General features: G+C 46.2%; 1 protein-coding gene across 2 annotated transcripts in view; it reads left to right on the top strand.

Annotated features, from left to right (window-relative positions):
- DGKB (diacylglycerol kinase beta) overlaps window positions 1-19,721 on the top strand; it is a 474,599-nt gene that overhangs the window by 160,750 nt on the left and 294,128 nt on the right. For both annotated transcript variants that reach the window (XM_039523585.1, XM_039523584.1), the window contains 2 exons: window positions 4,044-4,160; window positions 18,105-18,178. In XM_039523585.1, coding sequence (XP_039379519.1) covers window positions 4,044-4,160; window positions 18,105-18,178 — 191 coding nt within the window. The remainder of the gene's footprint in view (window positions 1-4,043; window positions 4,161-18,104; window positions 18,179-19,721) is intronic.

The following is a 19,721-nucleotide window of genomic DNA, read 5'->3' as shown; positions in this document are numbered from 1 at the left end:
TGCCAGGGAATCTGAGAGAAGATTTTTTGGCCATGAAATGTAAATTTCTTTCTGTATTAATGCAAATGTAGAGTAAACAGTCAAGATGTAGGTCATAGTATAAATGTATCTATACTATGAGCCAAATCCTTGTTGGTGCAACACACATAAAAAACCTGTGCCTAGCAGCAGGAGTGTGGGATAGAAGGTGGACAGTCCCTCATCTGCCCCTTCCAAAACATTACAGAGAGGACACTCTTCTGGCACCCAGTGACATACTCTGGTGTCCTATATCTAAGCTAGATGGCAGGAAGTACAGAGATTGCTGAGTATAGGCTAGCCTGTGTACATGTCAGACCAAAATAAGGCAATTCATGATCCTAAGCACACTGCAACACACCACTCACTCTGGTTCTGCCACTACATCCCTGCCCCAGCAACGTGACCCCACCATCACTTGGAAAAGTGACAGCAGGTGTCCATAACAGAGAAACACTGTTTTGGTTCTGTACATTTGAGATGTTTAAAGTTGCAGTTGGGATTGATGGATGTATTGCAACACCATTTTTGAAACAGGCGTTAGATTCACTGAGGCCGTCCCTGGTGAGAAAGTCCTGTAGAAGTTAATACAAAATAAATATACTTTTTAGAAATCACTGTAAAACAATAGATTATAGTAGATAATGTCTGTTCTGTAGATTTTCATAACCTCTAATGGAGTTCTATAGCAGGAATATAATTTTTCCATTATACTCTATAGGGTATAGAGATGCTATAGAAAACTCTTATATTTCTCTTAAAGCCTGTAGATTTTTCTGTTTCCAGTGTGTGGAGAAATTTTGTAGTATAACTGCAGGAGAAGCTTTCTTGTTCAGTTAGGCAAATTGTTCTCTAACCCAGACCACAAGTAATACAAGCTGGATAAAGGATGATTCTGGAAATGGAAGTATCAGCCATAGTGCCAACTGAGGGGCTTTGCTGTTATCTGTGTCTCATGCTGGGATTAAAAAAAAAAAACAACAACTGTGCTTGAGGTAATCATCACTTGCTGCGTCTAGTTTGTGAATGATCAATAACAGCAGGTTTGGGCATTGTGGTAAACATCGCTTTTGTCAAGACCGTTCTCAGCAATGTAAAAATACTTTTTCTCTGAGAAACAGCATGGTGTAAAAAGAGATTTTTAACAGCACATATTAGGAATAGACCTATTTTTTAAAATAATTTATTTTTTCTCTCTTAAAATTATTTTCCCCTTTATATGTTGGATTTTACCCCTTTCCCTTATCGTCAGTGCTCTGGAGTTACTATACAATATGTTGCTCAGTTTAACACAGTTTAGAGTTTGAATTCTCCCCAAACCCCTGACTTCTGTCCTTAAACCATTTTTGTATATCAGCCACAGATGGTTTGAAATTTGAAAATACTGCAACGTCAATAGCCATATTTGATCTTTTGCACCAAGGTATTACTAAATCCTACTTAACTCGGGTATTTTCTCTTCATGTAGTTCTTATTAATTTTTGAGTGGTTGATGTTGATGATGATAATTATTTCCAGTTATTTAGAATGTTTCTTGTTATGCAGAATTTGTTTTAATATTTGAAATGGTCTCTCTTTGCTCATTGCACTAACAGATTTCCCATTTAAAAAATACTAGAGTGAGTGGCACAGTGGATTCGTGCAAGGCATACCTGAGTTTAACTCTTGTGTTAGATAAAAAATGAAAATCAGATTGGTTGTCTCATCCTGGTCCCAATTTGTAAAAATCATAAAAGCCAGGCACTGTTGACAGTGTTAGGGGCAACACAGAGAGTGCGCGTGTTTTTCAGGTCAGTGCTGAGGTGCATTGCCAAGGCTGTTCAGGTAAGCTTGTACAATGCCTGGCCAACACTGTTAATCTGTCCCTTGAATAAGCATTAAATGTACTTTGATATTTAAAACAACTAAGCTACATGCCAGATTCTTGGGCCCTGTGAAGGGCCATGTCCTCACACTGGTCTAGAGGAGACTGACAAGCTCTTCTGGACATGTTCCACGCTAACAAGATGCACCTTGAAGGAGCAGGAGATTAAAAGGGGGAACTTACCACTGGAAGGGGTGGTGAACAGGAAGAAGGCTGCTCCACCCAGAGACCGAGGGTAACAGAAGTAGTTCAGCAGAGGAGGAAACAGTCACAAGATGCACTAAACCCAAAACCGTTCTGATTGACAGCAAAGAAATATGCTCCAGGAAGAGGGGTAGAAAGTAAACCTGACGAAGGTGTAATATACTCTGGGAGACTAAGCCCTTAGAGCTGAATATCCAGGGGCTATCTGAGAGACTGGCCCTCTTTGCAAACAGATCCTCCTTTCTCACAAGGGGAAGGGAAGAGGAGGAGCCAATTCTCCGTCCCTCTGCAGTTGCCTCAGAAAGCTTCCCCAAGTGCCAGAGGGTAAACAATGGACGGTGCAGGGAACCCTTTCCCAGCCCACTATAATCCTATTGTACTGGTACAGAAGTGCAAAACATCCAAAAGGCCAACTTAACTGGCCTCTTGAAGATTCTCCCTGTATAGGGAAAATATCCAGCAAGTATAGAGTGCCATATCTGGTCTGTGCTGTACACCTGCAGGCTCCTATTGGAGGTCAGAATGCTACTGTCCTTCAGCAATCCCTGGCTACTGAAAAGGCGCCAGGTACAACTTAGAACATCCTGAGCCAACTAAGAGCACTAATTTCTGCTGGGGCAAGAATGACCCCTGCCCAGCCCCTGATTTTGGGAACACGATGATGGTATAAAGCCACTGATGCCCCCCAACTAAACCCCGATAACAATAGTGCTGTTCAGGCATTGTACTAAGCTGAATGCCTGTCAGCTATGCCAGAGAATCTGTGTCAAAATCTCTTACTAATTAGTTTAAACTCCTTTAGAAAGAATGGGACAAAATAATTGAAGTGAAACCCCATTGGCTTTGTTGCAAGTACCCCAGGGACTGATTTGCCCCAGTATGTAACATAAGCTGTGGCATTTAATACATTGCTTATTGAGCACAGTTGGGGGGAGTGTGGGTAGTGGCACAAAAGTGCCCTTCATGTGGTTTCCTGCTGAGGTAGTTCTGTGTCAGTCTAATCCCCTGGCTAGTTTAAAGCCCCTTTGCATGTCTGGAGTGATATAAAATTAATGGAGCACAGCCCAGGATTGGGGACACAGATTTTAAGTAATCAAGATCTGCCATATCATTTTGCATTGTATTTTGTGGACACGTGAAAAAGGACATGATGGATCTATTTTATAAATAGAAAAATAAATGAATAATACAGAGAACAAGTAGAATTCTTCCTCTTTTTAATTTTAATGATATCACAAAGTTTGGTGAAACTAGTTGATAAACAGTTGAAAATCTGGTTGTCAAATCTCACAGTATTTCTCTTTCTAAAGAGTTGTATCTTCTCTGCCTTTCACCCACCCATATGCCCTATACATCAATCTTATCAGAAGTTGCAAACCTCTTAGAAGTCTGATGTAGGTTAGCTATGCTCTCTGTATATTGTTTCCCTATTCCCCAAAATGTATCTTTTATAAAAGAAAAGATTTCTCTTGAATCTATATAGTCAGTTTATTACAGTACCTGAAAGTATGAGTATATTTTGCCAGTACCCAATGAAAGTGCCTTCAAAAAACTGTCTGTCCTGCATCAGAAACAGTTTTCCAGCGATTAGTAATCTGTTAAAGAATTTCATTTTAAATTATTAGGATTTTATGTGATTAGCTTCCACGTTAGAGAACCTAGACCTGGCAGATGAGGATAATACAATGTCAGATTATCTTTCACACCATTGCATTTGTTTTGTGATTGGACAGTTGTCATCTATCTATTGCCTAGTCTCTGTGGCACATCTAGGCACATAAATAGATGTTGTGTGAAGTACCCAAACATCACGTAGTGACTTGACCGAGATCTCATTTTCGCTAATGCGGGATCTGAATGTTTGTCTCTAGTGGAAAAGCTAGTACGTGGTTCCACTCTGTCAGCTAGAGTAAATTTGTATTCCATGTTAAAATGCCCTTTTGTACTTTTCTTCTAGGAAAGACAGGCAACTGTGAAAAAAGAAAAGAGTTGCCCCCAGCAAATGAACAAATTGGGAGAACAGACTAAGATGCAAAGAGCAAATTCTGTCACTGTAGATGGACAAGGACTTCAGGTGTGGTTGTTGTTGTTGTTCTATTTATTTTATATGGGCATTTATAAATTAAGAGAAGACAATACACTGAGCAACCTTAAAAAGGAACCATTTCCTACAGTACGGTATGAATATTTCCAATACTTCTAAGTATTAGAAAATACTACCATTTACCTTACAAAAATGTAAATGTTTCCTTCCCTAAGGATGTCATCTGTGCAAGATTCTCATTCCTGGTTCTCAGCTCTCTAGAATGAGACAGGTGGAACTTCTGAAGCTCTTAAAGTATTTTTAGCCACAAAAATGTACCAGTACCAGGCCGAAGCATGATTCAGGCCCCTCAGTAGCTGATTGTACAGCCTATGTTGTCCGTACGTTGCAGATAACACTAAGCTCTGTGTTTTCATTTATCTGATACATGGTGAAGGGACTCCATTTTTATTTACTTTGTAAAGCACCATGCACACACATGGAACTATATGAACAATAATAGAGTAGTACCATGTTTCTTACCAGGATTCAAGCTTGATTGAAGGCAAAATTGCGGAGGCTTTGTCCATATGAGCCTCAGTTTATAGTAGTAGGTCAGGGAAACAACCGGAAGATAGTGGCACCCTAGGGCCCATTAGGGTGTTTCCGTTGGAATTTTCAGAAGCACTAAGGTGCAGTTTCAGGTATTGGTTTAACTTTTAAAGTTTTAAATGTCTTGGTTCATCCTGTGTATTTCAAAGTCCCCCTTTTTCCTCATGCGATGCTGCAGCAGTTGACAGTAAAATGACTGTACCTGCTTGGGCAAGGGATCTGGGTGAAGCCAAGCAGAGACAACTGTGATACCTGTACACCAATGCAAGGAGCCTGGGTAACAAAATGCTAGAACTAGAACCAGATATTATAGGGATAATGGAAACCTGGTGGAATAGTAGTCATGCTTGGAATACAGGTATTGACGGGTATGTGCTGCTCAGGAAAGATAGAGATAAAGGTAAAGATGGTGGAGTAGTATCGTATACCAATGGTGAGGTAGAAATTAGAATTGGTGTAAGGATTAAATGAAATCTGTTTGGTGTAAGGGATAAAATCAAATCACTTTGGGAAAGAGAGGCAACAGTGGGATGGTGCTTGGGGTCTGCTACAGACCTCCAGGATTCGATTTGTATAAGGACAGAGACTTCTTTAACATTTTTAATGAAATAAATATGGCTGGGAATTGTGTGATTATGGAGACTTTAATTTCCCAGATATAGACAAGAGGACAAGTGCTACTAATAATGATAGAACCCAGATATTCCTGGATGTGATAGCAAACAGATTTCTTCACCAAATAGTCACTGAACAAAAAAGAGGGGATGCTATTTTAAATTTAGTATTGATAAGTAGCGAGAATTACTTAGAGGGCAACCTTGGTTTGAGTGATCATGACTTAATGCAGTGTAAGCTAAAATTACATCTGCAGCTGGGAGAATTAGTTAGGGAAGTTAACTGGACTGAAGTCAAGAATCTGAATGTGGATGAGGCTTGGAATTACTTGCAGAAACTATCTAGAGCCTTCATCCCAAACAAGGGGAAAAAATTTGTAGGGAAGAGTTGCAAACAAAACTGGCGGAACAAGCTTCTCAAACAAAATATTAAGAGAAAGCAGAAAGCCTGCAAGGAATGGAAGAAGAGGTGGATCATAAAGGAAAGCTACCTACTGGAGGTCAGAAAGTGTAGGGGAAAAAGTGAGAACTGCCAAAACCCAAGCAGAGCTGGAGTTTACAAAGGAAATTAAAACCAACGATAAAAGGTACTTTAGCCATAGGACGGAAACAAGGAAAGAACTGGAACCACTAAGGACAGAGGATGGGTGGATATTAAAGATAATATAGGGGTAGTCCAACTTCCAACCGAATATTTTGCCTCAGTTTTTAATAAGAATAATGAGGAGTTTGGGGGGCAGTAGCAGGTGGCTAATGGGAAAGAGGATATGGAAGTAGAAATTACTACATCTCAGGAGGAAGTCAAACAGCTTAATGGGACCAAATCAGGGGGCCTAGATAATCTTCATCCAAGAATATTAAAAAGGAACTGGCACATGAAATTTCAAACCCAATAGCAAGGATTTTTAATAAATCTGTAAACTCGGGGTTGTGCCCTGTGACTTGAGATTTGCAAATATAGTACCTATATTTCTTCTTCGAGTGATTGCTCCTATGCATTCCAGTTAGGTGTGCGTGCTGCGCGTGCACGGCTCTTCGGAACATTTTTACCCTAGCAACTCCGGCGGGCCAGCTGGGCGCCCCCTGGAGTGGCGCCGCTATAGCGCCGGATATATACCCCAGCCGGCCCGTCTGCTCCTCAGTTCCTTCTTACTGCCCGTGACAGCCAGTTGGAACAGTGGAGTGCTCCGTTCACCTCCACAACCCTAGTGTTTCTCCGTTTGATACTGCACCGGGACCGCTCACCCAGCCACTGCCGGCACCTCCGGCACCGACTGTGGTGGTGCACAAGCCGTGCACGATTCCGTCGACTCCGGCACCCCAAGAGCCGTTGAGTCCGGTACCTCCCTGCTCCCCGGTGCCAACCGCGGTCGAGCTACCTCTCCCGTCAACGCCCGAGACCTTCTCGACGGCGAGAGAGCTCATCGAGCTCGCAGAGGCACCGAGCCTCCGGCCCCCGGCACCGCCAGTGCGGGCTGTTCAGTCAGCGGGCAAGCCGGCTATGATGCGGCCCCTGTCCCCTGACAGACGGGATAGACGGCGCTCCAGGTCTCGGTCCTGATCCCGATCCCGGAGACGGTCGCCGTCACGCCAATCCCGGTCCTGGCACCGATCACCATCGCGGTACCGCTCCCCGTCTCGGCGCTGGTCGCAGTCCTGGTACCACTCAGCATCGCGGTACTGGTCACACTCCCGGAGACGCTCCCGGTCCCGGTCACTGATCACCGATACCGCAGGAGGTCCGGCTCCCGGTACCGTTCCCGGCACCGTGACTCCCGAAGCTGCTTCCGCCGCCGTCGATCGAGATCGCGGTCGAGCTCCCGGCACCGACACAGTCGATGGTCCCGCTCTCGCTCCCGGCACCGCGACGACCGGCACCGATCCCCGGCACCGTCCAGGGACAGACTGGCGGCATTGGCGCAATCTCTGGGCCTCTCTGCCCCCCCATGGCCCCCCCATGGTCGCCTCTCAGGCGGGCAGTGGTGGAGATCTCCGGGCCGACCCTCAAGGCCAGGACCACGGACCACAGCAGTCGGGCTTTTGGGCCCCCTGGGCCTACCACCAGTTGCAAGGGCTCCCCTTACCCGCGGGCTCCAAACGCAGGATGCCGGAAGCCACAGTTAGCAGGCCTCCCCCATCACCACCGGGTGAGGCCCCACCGCCACCTGTTACGGCGGAGCATGCTGTGGCCGAGGCGGCTTCCCACCCCCTGGAAGTCCCACCTTCAGAGGCCGTGGTCCAGGGTCTGTCTTCGTCGCCGGACGAGGCGGTGGTGGGGGCTTCTACGGCGGATCCCCCTCCAATTGACTTGCGGGCCCACCAGGACCTTCTTCACCGGGTGGCGAAGGCTATTGACCTCCCCGTGGCAGAGGTCGCTGAGGATGATGACCCGGTGACCAGGGTGCTCGGAGCTGAGGCCCCGCTGCGGGTGGCCCTCCCCTTTATCCGCACCCTTCAAAAGAACGCCACTACCATCTGGCAGTCACCAGCGTCCGTCCCTCCCACCGCTCGCGGAGTCGAACGCAAGTACTCGATTCCTCCCACTGGCTACGAGTACCTATATACCCACCCATCTCCGGACTCCCTCGTGGTGCAGTCCGTCAATGACCGGGAAAGACATGGGCAACCAGCTCTGGCGCCAAAATCCAAAGAAGCACGGCGCATGGATCTGTTGGGTTGGAAGGTCTATTCGGCGGGTGGTCTCCAGCTCCGGATTGCCAACCAGATGGCTCTCCTCGCTCGCTACACCTATGACATTCCGGTGTCCCTGTCCAAGTTCTCGGAGCTAATCCCAGCAGCCTCCTGACAAGAGTTCTCTGCCCTCCTTGAGGAGGGCAGGAAAGCCTCCCGGTCCTCCATCCAGGCCGCTCTGGACTCGGCGGACTCAGGTGCCAGAACTCTGGCCTTGGGAGTGACCATGCGGCGCATCTCTTGGCTGCAGTCCTCCACCTTGCCGCCCGAAGTGCAGTACACCCTGCAGGACCTGCTCTTTGACACTCAGGGGCTCTTTTCTGAGAAGATGGACTGAAGGATTCAGACCCTCAAAGATGGTCGAATCGCTATTCGCACCCTGGGTATGCACACACCGGCTACCCAGCGGAGGTCGTTCCGGCAGCAGCCATACCGACCATTTACCCAGGCCCAGTCACGGCCTTATAACAGCCGCATAGGCAGCCTAAACTGCCGTAGACCATCAGGCAACAGGCGTAATCAGGCCCAGGCACCTTCTAAGGCCCCTCAAGGGCCTAAGCAGTCATTTTGATGGGACGCCCGAGGACGGCCCATCAGTCTCATTACTGGATCCTTCCCTGTTATTTTGCAACCGCCTTTCCCACTTCCTCCCGGCGTGGTCCCAAATAACTACGGACAACTGGGTACTTCGTACGGTCCAGTATGGTTACCGCCTTCAGTTTGTTTCGCCCCCTCCCTCCCACCCACCTTCCCTGTCCCTCTTCAGGGACCCCTCTCACGAGCAATTCCTCTTACAAGAAGTCGAGACTCTGTTGAGTTTGGGTGCCATAGAGGAGGTGCCGCACGACATGCGGGGCAGGGGATTTTATTCCCGATATTTTCTCATCCCCAAGGTGAAAGGAGGTCTCTGACCGATACTAGACCTCTGGGAGCTCAACGGGTACCTGCTCAAGCTCAGGTTTCGCATGGTAACCCTGGGGACCATCATTCCCTCCCTGGATCCGGGAGACTGGTTTGCCGCCCTCGATATGAAGGACGCTTACCTCCATATCGCGATCTACCCTCCCCATCGACGCTACCTGTGCTTCGTGGTCAACAACACGCACTACCAGTTTGCGGTACTTCCCTTCGGCCTTTCCACCGCGCCGAGGGTCTTCACAAAGTGCATGGCAGTGGTTGCTGCAGCCCTCCGCCATTGTCGCATACACGTCTACCCGTATCTCAACGACTGGCTGGTTCGCGGGCCATCCCGAGAGCTGGTAGCAGATCAAATGGCCGAGATCCTAGTCCTGTTTCGGTGCCTGGGCCTCCTCATAAACACCGAGAAGTCCACTTTAACTCCATCGCAGAGGGTGGAGTTCATCGGAGCGGTCCTGGACTCCAGTTTGGCCAGGGCCTGCGTCCCTCGACCTCGGCACCAGACTATGGTCTCCATCATCCGGGACCTGCACGCTTTTCCCACGACAACGGTTCGGTCCTGCCTATGCCTCCTGGGCCACATGGCGTCCTGCACGTACGTGAGGCTGCGCCTTTGCCCATTTCAAACCTGGCTTGCATCGGTGTACTGTCTGCACCGCAACCCCCTTGACATGGTAGTCACGGTCACGAAGCCAGTCCTCGGTTCGCTCAGCTGGTGGCTGGACCCAGAAGTCGTGTGTGCAGGAGTCCCGTTCCGCCCTCCTCGCCCGTCCGTCACCTTGACCACGGATGCCTCGGTGCTGGGATGGGGGGCTCACCTTGGTGACCTGCACACCCAGGGTCTCTGGTCGCCCCGAGAGCTCTTCCTGCACATCAATGTCAGGGAGCTGCGAGCAATCCGCTTGGCGTGTCGCACCTTCCGCGCACATCTGCAAGGGTGCTGTGTGGCGGTGTTCACGGACAACACGACGGCGATGTTCTATGTGAACAAGCAGGGCGGAGCCCACTCCTCCCTACTTTGCACGGAAGCGATGCTCCTGTGGGACTTCTGTGTAACCCACTCGATTCACCTGTCAGCGTCCTTTCTTCCAGGAGTGCAGAACACGCTGGTCGACCATCTCAGCAGGTCATTCATCTCCCACGAGTGGTCCCTTCGTCCGGATGTGGTGCTCACAATTTTCCAAAGGTGGGGGTTTCCCCAGATAGAACTGTTTGCCTCCAAGGAAAACAGGAAGTGCCACCGGTTTTGTTCCTACCAGGGTCGCTCCCGAGGCTCCCTGTCGGACGCATTCCTCTGCTCCTGGACGGATCACCTCCTCTACGCCTTCCCTCCATTCCCACTCATACACCGGGTGCTACTCAAGCTTCGGAGGGACAGGGCCCGCCTCATTCTCGTCGCTCCAGCCTGGCCACGGCAGCACTGGTACACTCTGCTGCTCGAACTCTCCGTTCAGGATCCCATTCCCCTTCCGTTATGGCCGGATCTCATCACGCAAAACTTCGTCAGACTCCGCCACCCGGACCTGCAGTCCCTCCATCTTACAGCTTGGTACCTGCGTGGTTGACCCACGCGGAGCGGGACTGTTCGGCAGCGGTGCAGCGAGTCCTGATGGAAAGCAGGAAGCCTTCCACTCGCTCAACCTACCTTGTGAAATGGAAGCGTTTCGCGCTCTGGTGCGATCACAGAGGCCTTAATCCCTTCCTGGTCCCTATTCCTACGATCCTGGACTACCTCTGGTCCCTTAAGGAGCAAGGACTCGCGGTCTCCTCCTTGAAGGTACACCTGGCAGCCGTGTCCACCTTTCGTCCATCCATAGAAGGTCGGTCCATCTTTTCCAACCAGATGGTTTCCCGCTTCCTTAAGGGCCTGGATCGCTTGTACCCGCCGATACGACGTCCTACCCCATCCTGGGATTTGAACCTAGTTCTGGCCAACCTTATGGGAGCACCCTTCGAGCCCCTGGCCACGTGCTCCCTGCTCTATCTCTCGTGGAAAACGGCCTTCCTCGTTGCTATAACGTCAGCAAGACGAGTTTCCGAGCTCCGTGCCCTAATGGTTGGTCCACCGTATACCGTCTTCCACGGAGACAAGGTGCAGCTTCGACCACACCCGGCCTTCCTCTCTAAGGTGGTGTCGGCCTTCCACCTCAACCAGGACATTTTCCTTCCGGTCTTCTTCCCGAAGCCGCACGCATCACCTCGTGAGCAACAGCTTCACACCCTGGACGTCCGCAGGGCCCTCGCTTTTTACATAGAGCGGATGAAGCCCTTCCGGCATTCGCCCCAGCTGTTCGTAGCGGTTGCTGATCGCATAAAGGGCGAGCCGGTCTCCTTTCAGCGGATTTCCTCCTGGGTGACTGCATGTATCCGGACATGCTACGAGCTTGCTCGCGTGCCAGCTAGCCGCCTCACCGCTCACTCCACAAGGGTGCAAGCCTCGTCGGCCGCCTTTCTGGCCCATGTTCCCATCCAAGACATCTGTAGAGCGGCCACCTGGACTTCTGTCCACACCTTCGCTTCCCACTACGCGTTGGTGCAACAATCCAGAGACGATGCAGCCTTCGGCTCAGCAGTCTTACACTCTGCCATGTCTCACTCCGACCCCACCGCCTAGGTAAGGCTTGGGAATCACCTACATGGAATACATAGGAGCAATCACTCGAAGAAGAAAAGACAGTTACTCACCGTTGTAACTGTTGTTCTTCAAGATGTGTTGCTCCTATCCATTCCAGACCCGCCCTCCTTCCCCACTGTAGCCGGCAAGAAGGAACTGAGGAGCGGACGGGCCGGCTGGGGTATATATCCGGCGCTGTAGCGGCGCCACTCCAGGGGGCGCCTGGAGGGTAAAAATGTTCCGAAGAGCCGTGCACGCGCGGCGCGCACACCTAACTGGAATGGATAGGAGCAACACATCTCGAAGAACAACAGTTACAACGGTGAGTAACCATCTTTTAAGAAAGGAAGAAAAAGTGATCTGGGAAACTACAGTCCCATTAGTTTGACTTCAATTGTATGCAAAGTCTTGGAACAAATTTTGAAAGAGAAAGTAGTTAAGGACACACAGGTAAATGGTAATTGGGATAAAATACAACATGGTTTTACATGACCTTACAAAAGGTCATGCCAGACCAACCCCAATCTTTTTTTTTATAAGATAAAATGATTTTCTAGACAAAGGTAATGCATTAATCCACTTGGATTTCTAGTAAGGCATTTGATACAGTTCCACATGGGAAATCATTAGTTAAATTGGAGAAGATGGGGATAAACACACAAATAGAAAGACAGGTAAGGAACTGGTTAAAGGGGAGGCCACAGTGGGTCATACTGAAAGGGGAACTGTCAGGCTGGATGTAGGTTACTATTGGAGATCAGTCTTGGAACCAACCTTATTTAACATTTTCATTAATGACCTTGACACACAAAGTTGGAGTGTGCTAATAAAATTTGTAGATGTCACAAACCTGGGAGGTATTGCCAATACAGAGAAGGATGAGAATATCACACATGATGACTTGAATGTCATTTAAAACAGGAGTAGAAATGGGATGAAATTTACTAGTGCGAAATGAAAGGTCATGCATTTAGGGACTAACAACAAGAATTTTTGCTATAAGCTTTGGATGTATCAGTTGGAAGCAACAGAGCCAGAGAAAGACCTTGTCAATTGCAGGATGACTGAGAATTGCCAATATAGTGTGGGCATGAAAAAAGGCTAAAGAAATACTAGGATGCATCAGGAGAGATATTTCCAGTAGAGAAAGAGGGGTGTTATTACCATTGTACAAGGCCCTAGTGAGGCCTCTGTGACATTTCACTCCATATTCTTTATGAAAATATGCTTATGATACATATATGACATAACTGAGATATACTTTATGCAAGATGGCTCATGTAAGATATGTTTGGAAAGGTTATGATTTACTGAATATAATTATCCAATTTGTATGCCTGTATCATTTCTGTATCTGAAGTTAGGAATATTAACTACGTTTCTGTATTTCAAATGTGTTACTTTGAGTCTCAACCCCAACCAGCCCTTCAGGTACAACAGTGGAAAAGCCAGATAGGGCTAATGGGCCATTATCAGAGACAATGGACTGTGAAAGAGGTTAGTCTTCCTGTGGACGCTGGAGACAGCCTATGAGCAGTGGCTGCCACAGCCATGCAGAGACAGGTGTCCAAGTAACCGGTACTTGATACTCCTCCTCTCCTTTTGGAATGCCAGTGGTTTTTCACTAGAAGACAAAGGGTTCCCTCCTTGCACAAGAACTATATAAGGCAGGAGAGTGACATCATCATGGTTCTCCTCTGCCCAAAGAGACACTGAAAAACCCAGGGGCGGCAAGAAATGAATGGAGTGGGGGAGAAGGGTTGAACCCAAGGTGGGTTAAAAGGGCATCTAGCTTGTGAGTAATAATACCTGAGGTCTCAAGAAGGAGACCAGTGCAGTTGCCTTTCAAGACTTCCTGTAATCTGCCTTCAACAATATCTAGGGTGAGAAATTCTATTTGTAACCAATTTCTTTAGTGAAGCTAGCTTAGTTTGCGTGTTTGGTTTCATTTGCTTAGTAATCTGCTTTGTTCTGTCTGCTACCCCTTTTACCACTTGAAATCTGCCTTTTGTAGTTAATAAAATTTGTTTTGTTTATTATTAAACCCAGTTTCTGTAATTTCTAACTGGGTGGGGGTGAGGGGGAGAAGTTGTGCATAGCTTCCTCCACACTGAGGGAAGAGACGGATTTTATAATATATCTTTGGGTCTGCACTCCAATGGAGGTGGACATGTGTGTGCTGGGGCAAGTGCCTTAAGCTGAGCCTTCCCAGAACTGATCTCAGTGTCTGTTTTGTTCTGCAGTTGGTTGTAGCCCTGCCTGTGTGTGTGTTGGAGGAGGCTTAATAGCCTGACTCAGCAAGACAGGTAAAAAGGGTGCCCAAACTGGCATAAGAGGTGAGCTCAGTGGTATCTCAAGGGGTCCAACCTGTTACAGCCTCATCTGGAATACTGTGTGTAATTCTAGTCTTCCGTGTTTAAGAAAGATGAATTCAGACTGGAACAGGTGCAGAGAAGGGCTACTAGGATGACTAGGGGAATGGAGAACCTACCTTATGATAGGAGATTTAAGGAGGTTGGATTGTTTAGCCTAAGAAAACAAAGGCTATGGGGACTTATGATTGCTCTCTATGAATACATCAGAATGATAAACACCAGGGAGGGAGAGGAGTCATTTAAGTTAAGGGCCAATGTGGCACAAAAGCAAATGGATATAAACTGGCCATCAATATGTTTAGGCTTGAAATTAGACAAAGGAGTGAAGTTCTGGAACAGCCTTTAAAGGGACATAGTGGGGGCAAAAACCTAATGTGTGTCAAGAGTGAACTTGGTATGTTTATGGAGTGGATAGTATGATGAGAGTGCTTAAAATGCCATATGGTCAATCAACAACTCCTACCAGCAAATATCTCAAATGGCTGGAGATAGAACACTAGATGGGGAGGGCTCTGAGTTAATACAGAGAATTCTTTCCCAGGTTTCTGACTGGTGGGTCTCACCCATCTGCTCAGGGCCTAACTGGTCGCCAGATATGGAGTCGGGGAAGAATTTTCCCCCAGATCAGAGTGGCAGAGAGACTGGGAGGTTTTCACTTTCCTCTGCAGCATGGTTTGAACTAGAGTAAATGATGCACTCTCTATAACTTGAAGGCATTAAATCAACATTTGAAGACTTCCATAACTCAGGCAGAGGTTATGGGTCTATTACAGGGTGGATGGGGTGAGGTTTTGTGGTCTGTGATGTGCAGGAGGTCAGAACAGATGATCATGATGGTCCTTTTGGTCGCAAAGTCTGTGGATCTATAAGAGTCTCCAGATCTGTGAGGCTTTTAATTTTTGAACTTATTTATAGTTCTTCCTAACAATGTTTATATAAGGACTCAGATTTGGTTAATAATTTCAATAAATATAGTAAATTGTCCATTCATATTGTTGTCCTAATTTTCTGTATAAAGATACCCTGATGCTAAATTTTTGTAGCTGGGTAATTAAGGTTAATGTGTATTTTACTACTTAATTACACAGTTAGATAACAAATGCTTATACTTTGTTGGATCAATAATAATCCAAGACAAAAATTTTATTTTATAATGTTGCCATCTCCCTATAAAATATAGAAACTGCCATCAGTAATTTACTCAGAACAGGTGTTCAGGCAGTTTAACTTGGAAGACAAATATTTGGATCAGAAAACTTAATAATTGGCACTTATTTACTGTTTTATATTCTCAAAACACTATATAAACATGAACAGATCCTCACAACATTTCTGTGAGATTAGTAGTAGTGTCCTCATTTTAAAGATATATCTGGTCTTCTCCTATTGAAAACAATGGCAAGACTTCTGCTGCAGGATTGGGCCCAGATAATTTAAGTGACTTGTTCTGTAACTTCAGGAAGGCCTTCTTTAAATTAAATTAAGGCATAAAACGTTCACTAATTTAGTCTAAATCTCAGGTTGCATTTTGAATTATCTGGAAATGTCTACATTATTTAGAAAAGTAATTTAGAAAAGCTATAAGGAATTAATTGAAAGAGACCTTATTTTTTTCAGAATGGAATAGAATAGAAATTGATTATTAGGCTATTTAGATGGTCCAGGAACTTTTACCTATGATAATATGGTTGGACTTTGAAATATAAAAGCTTTGAAAGGGAAATAATTGCATCTATGAGATTTATTTTTTTGTTTAGAAAAGTATCAAGAAAAAAACATAATCACAGAAGAAAATGCAGGTAACTCAATGGCATTGAGGATCTGTGCTACTTAGAGAAGACTATTAATCATAGTTAAGCACATTAATCTTACTTCTTTCTAGCTAACCAGCATAATGATCAGGATTATTATTTCTAATTAGAGGAAGTAATAGATCATGTGTAACCTTAAGATGAGTCTCATTAATTAACCTGAGTCCTAAGGGATTTCAGATAGGTAGTCCATCTTTGTCACAATGAGTATCATTGGTTTACACTTAGTTCACAGGAACAAACATAACTGGAATTGGACTAAACAACTAAAATTGATTAAAATTATAGATAAGAAATAAATATATGACAATCCTTAATATATCCTGCAATTTTATATCCAAAGTATACTGATGCACAAACATCCAATGCATACTCTGTATAGGTATATTGGGCCTGCTTCTGATGTTGTATTGGTTTTACAGTTGGGTAACTACGTTGACTTCACTGGACTTTACCCTAGTGTAAATTAGATCAGAATCAGATCCACTTTGTATATAATTATAGGTGGAACTGATAGCACTATCTATAGGTAAGGTTGCCTGACACTTTACATTTTAAGGCCTTTTTCCGTTGCTTATTGCATTATCAAACTTTACCTGAATTTTTCCATTGTATATATCTGTCTTAGACTGAGTATTTTGGAAGTTTTCACTGAAAAGGTTTCACCATTTCAGAGAATGAGATTAAGGAGAAATACTTTATTTTGCCAATGTTTAAAAAAAAAGTACAGTTATTTCATTTAGAAGCACTAGTGCCTCAGTGCTTTGGAGCAAGGACTTGAATTTTGATAGAGAAACCAAATTTTTTGTTCGGTATGTGCTTTTCGCTGTCTCCATCAAAAATCAACCTAATCTGGCCAATTTATAAACCTCTGAAAAATCTCAGTTTATACATACTCAGTGGAGACTTGCTAGAGTTTAGCAAAAAAAACTCCCTGAAGATTCCATCTGCACTGAATATGCTCCAGCCCACGGCTACAGGAGCTGAACAGGATTTTGCCACGGGGATCAGATATAACAGCTGAGAGCAGGGACCAGGGGCGGCTCTAGCCATTTTGCCGCCCCAAGCACGGCGGCACGCCGCGGGGGGCGCTCTGCCGGTCGCCGGTCCCGTGGCTCCGGTGGACCTCCCGCAGACGTGCCTGCGGAGGGTCCGCTGGTCCCGCGGCTCCGGTGGACCTCCCGCAGGCATGCCTGCGGATGCTCCACCGAAGCCGCGGGACCAGCGGACCCTCCACAGGCACGTCTGTGGGAGGTCCACCGGAGCCGCCTGCTGCCCTCCCAGCGACCGGCAGAGCGCCCCCCGCGGCATGCCGCACTGGGGCCTGGAGCCGCCCCTGGCAGGGACACTCTTAATTCTTGCTTTTGCTAACTTGTGACTGCTCAACTTTACAACCTTAATGTTCGTTTAAGGTGTTTTTTTATGTAATATTTGTATAAAATGGTGTGGAGAACTTTAATGTAAAATTGTTGCTTAATGGATTGAAAAGGGATACAGGATCAGATCCTCAGCTGGTGAATATTTTCATAAATTCATTTATGTCAATCTATGATAATTTACATCAGCTGAGGATGTGCCCCATAATATCTGAAAGTGCAGAGCAATTATATTGTTTACTAAGGTGGTGATAGTTTTGCATCTAAGCTAAAAACTGATGTGAATATCTATTATGTTACATCCCCAACTGAGGGAGGGGAAGCAGATAGAGAGCATTCATTTCTCCAATATTAGTATTTCTATCTTTGACTGGTACTGATTGCTACACTTTTTTTAAAAAAAGCATGGTTTTATGCCATTTCAATTAGTGAGGGTTAGTAACATGAAAAAAAAATACTGATCATCTTGTGACATCACCTTTAGGTTCAACATTTCACATAGTTTAGGTTTAGACACACCTGGAGACTTGGCTGAAAACATACCCCAAAGGACTGGGAATGCTAGTTTTAAATTGTTTTAAAAAGATACTTTTTTCTTGAGATATTGTGTTTTCTTTATTGCTTTTCTGCCATGGGATATACCTGCTCTCTCAGATCAAAGTAATTAATTTCTTGCATCAGCAGATGTGTACATCCTTTATTTAGGTATATAGTTTATATGTGCCAATGCTGAATTGATTTCAATGGAACTTATGTTTAAAATGGCAGCACAACAGTATGCCAGAGTGAGAATAATAAATGACACAATTTGTAAAAACTCAGTCAAAAGGGAATCATTGCAAATTGTGGAATTGTTTCAACTGGATTACAGTTACAGGAGCACAGCCTGAGTTTGCATTAAGCTTGTTGCTTTCTGTCTACTTTAGGATAAATCGAAGGCAACACACAACATTAATGAATGCATGTGTTATTCCCTACTTTTAGATCACTCCGGTTCCAGGAACTCATCCGCTTTTAGTTTTTGTCAACCCTAAAAGTGGGGGGAAACAAGGAGAAAGGTATGCTCTTTACTTTTTTTTATTTTAATAGTGTGTCAGTCTTTCTGATATGTTGATCCTTTGTGTCAAAATGCAGTTGACAACCTGAAGAACAGATCTAGAGCAACTAATTTGAATGACTTTGGGAGTACATTTTAACAATGTGATGCCTTAGATTTGGACATCCCTAGTATCCTTTTCAGCAGAGTTATTAGTACAGTAGTTAGTGATGAAAGGGGTTCTGTGCGACATTTTTGCTTCAAGACCCCCAATATTAACTATATCCAGTGATTTATTTATATAATTACTCCTGAGGGGATTCTGCCCCAAAAAGTTTAAAATTATGCAGCAAAAAATTTTATTTGCACAATGTTTTAAAATTCTGCAAATTTTAGCAAATTATATTAATAAATAAATGTGGCTCCAGCATGGCAGTGGGGAGCTCAGGCCACTGGCTGCAATGAGATGGGACATCAGCCTGAAGCCCCCACCTCCTTTGGTATAGGGACTCGGCAGTGAGGCTTCACCTGATCCTGACACGGTGCAAGGGCTGCACCTGCTCCACAAATACCCCAGGGCCTGGCCCTCTGCACCAGGTGCACCAGGTGTGGGTGGGCAGGCTCATCTCGATCCAAGTGCGGATGAGCGTAGTGTGGGGAGATCTAGGTGTAAGGTTTCTGTGTGGGGCAATCAGGGTGCGGGCAGCTCAGTGGGAGATCTGGATGCACAGGGGCTCACTGGGGGATTCCAGGCGCAGGGGCAATGGGACTCTGCAAGGATCCAGGTGAAGATGGTTGGGGCTCAGCAGGGGGAGTCTGGAGGTGGCAGGTTCAGTGTGGGGGTCTGGTGCTGGGGGAGTGAGGCTTGATGGGGTGGGGTCCATGTGCAACTGGTTGGGATCAGTGGGGTGGGGGTCTGGGTGTGCAGGGCTTGTTGGAGGGGTCCATGTGTAGAGGGGAAGGGTTTGTCAGAGTGAGAGTTCAATGGGGGAGCCCCAGCTGTTGCCAAGGGGATGTCGCAAGCCAGATTCCTGCTTTCCCCAGTAATTCCCCTATCCCCTTTTCTTCTCCATTCCCACCCTCACTCCCACATTCTCTTCCCCCTGATCTATTCCACCCCCCTTCTTCCCCATTGTCTCTTCCCTCTGCCACCCCTTCCCTCAATTCCCTCATCTCCTCTTACCCAGCCCCACTGCGGTCACTCACTGTTGTACACAGAAAAGGAGCACGACTGTCACTAGGACCCAGGAGGTGGCATTCAGCTTCAGAGTCAGCAGAGCCCAGACGCAGCTCTGCGCTTGCAAAAATTGGGGTGGGGACAGTGGCACGTAACCCCCTGTGCCCCCCAGTGCCTTTCCTCTGTTTGGAGGGGGGTAATCCCCCACAAAAAATGTGTCCTTGGTCACCCCCACCCCATGTGGCATCGCTTTGCTTCCCTGCCATTTTCTGCAGGAATTCTACGAGGGGACATTTTCTGCGGACACGCAGTTATGCAGAATCCTCTCAGGAGTATTATAATTTAATTTGGGCTTCTATCTCTCATATTAATTTTGATATTTTAACAA

The sequence above is a fragment of the Mauremys reevesii genome, linkage group 2, assembly GCF_016161935.1.
Source record: "Mauremys reevesii isolate NIE-2019 linkage group 2, ASM1616193v1, whole genome shotgun sequence".
Classification (NCBI taxonomy): Eukaryota; Metazoa; Chordata; order Testudines; family Geoemydidae; genus Mauremys; species Mauremys reevesii.
This window is presented reverse-complemented; position numbering and strand designations above follow the sequence as displayed.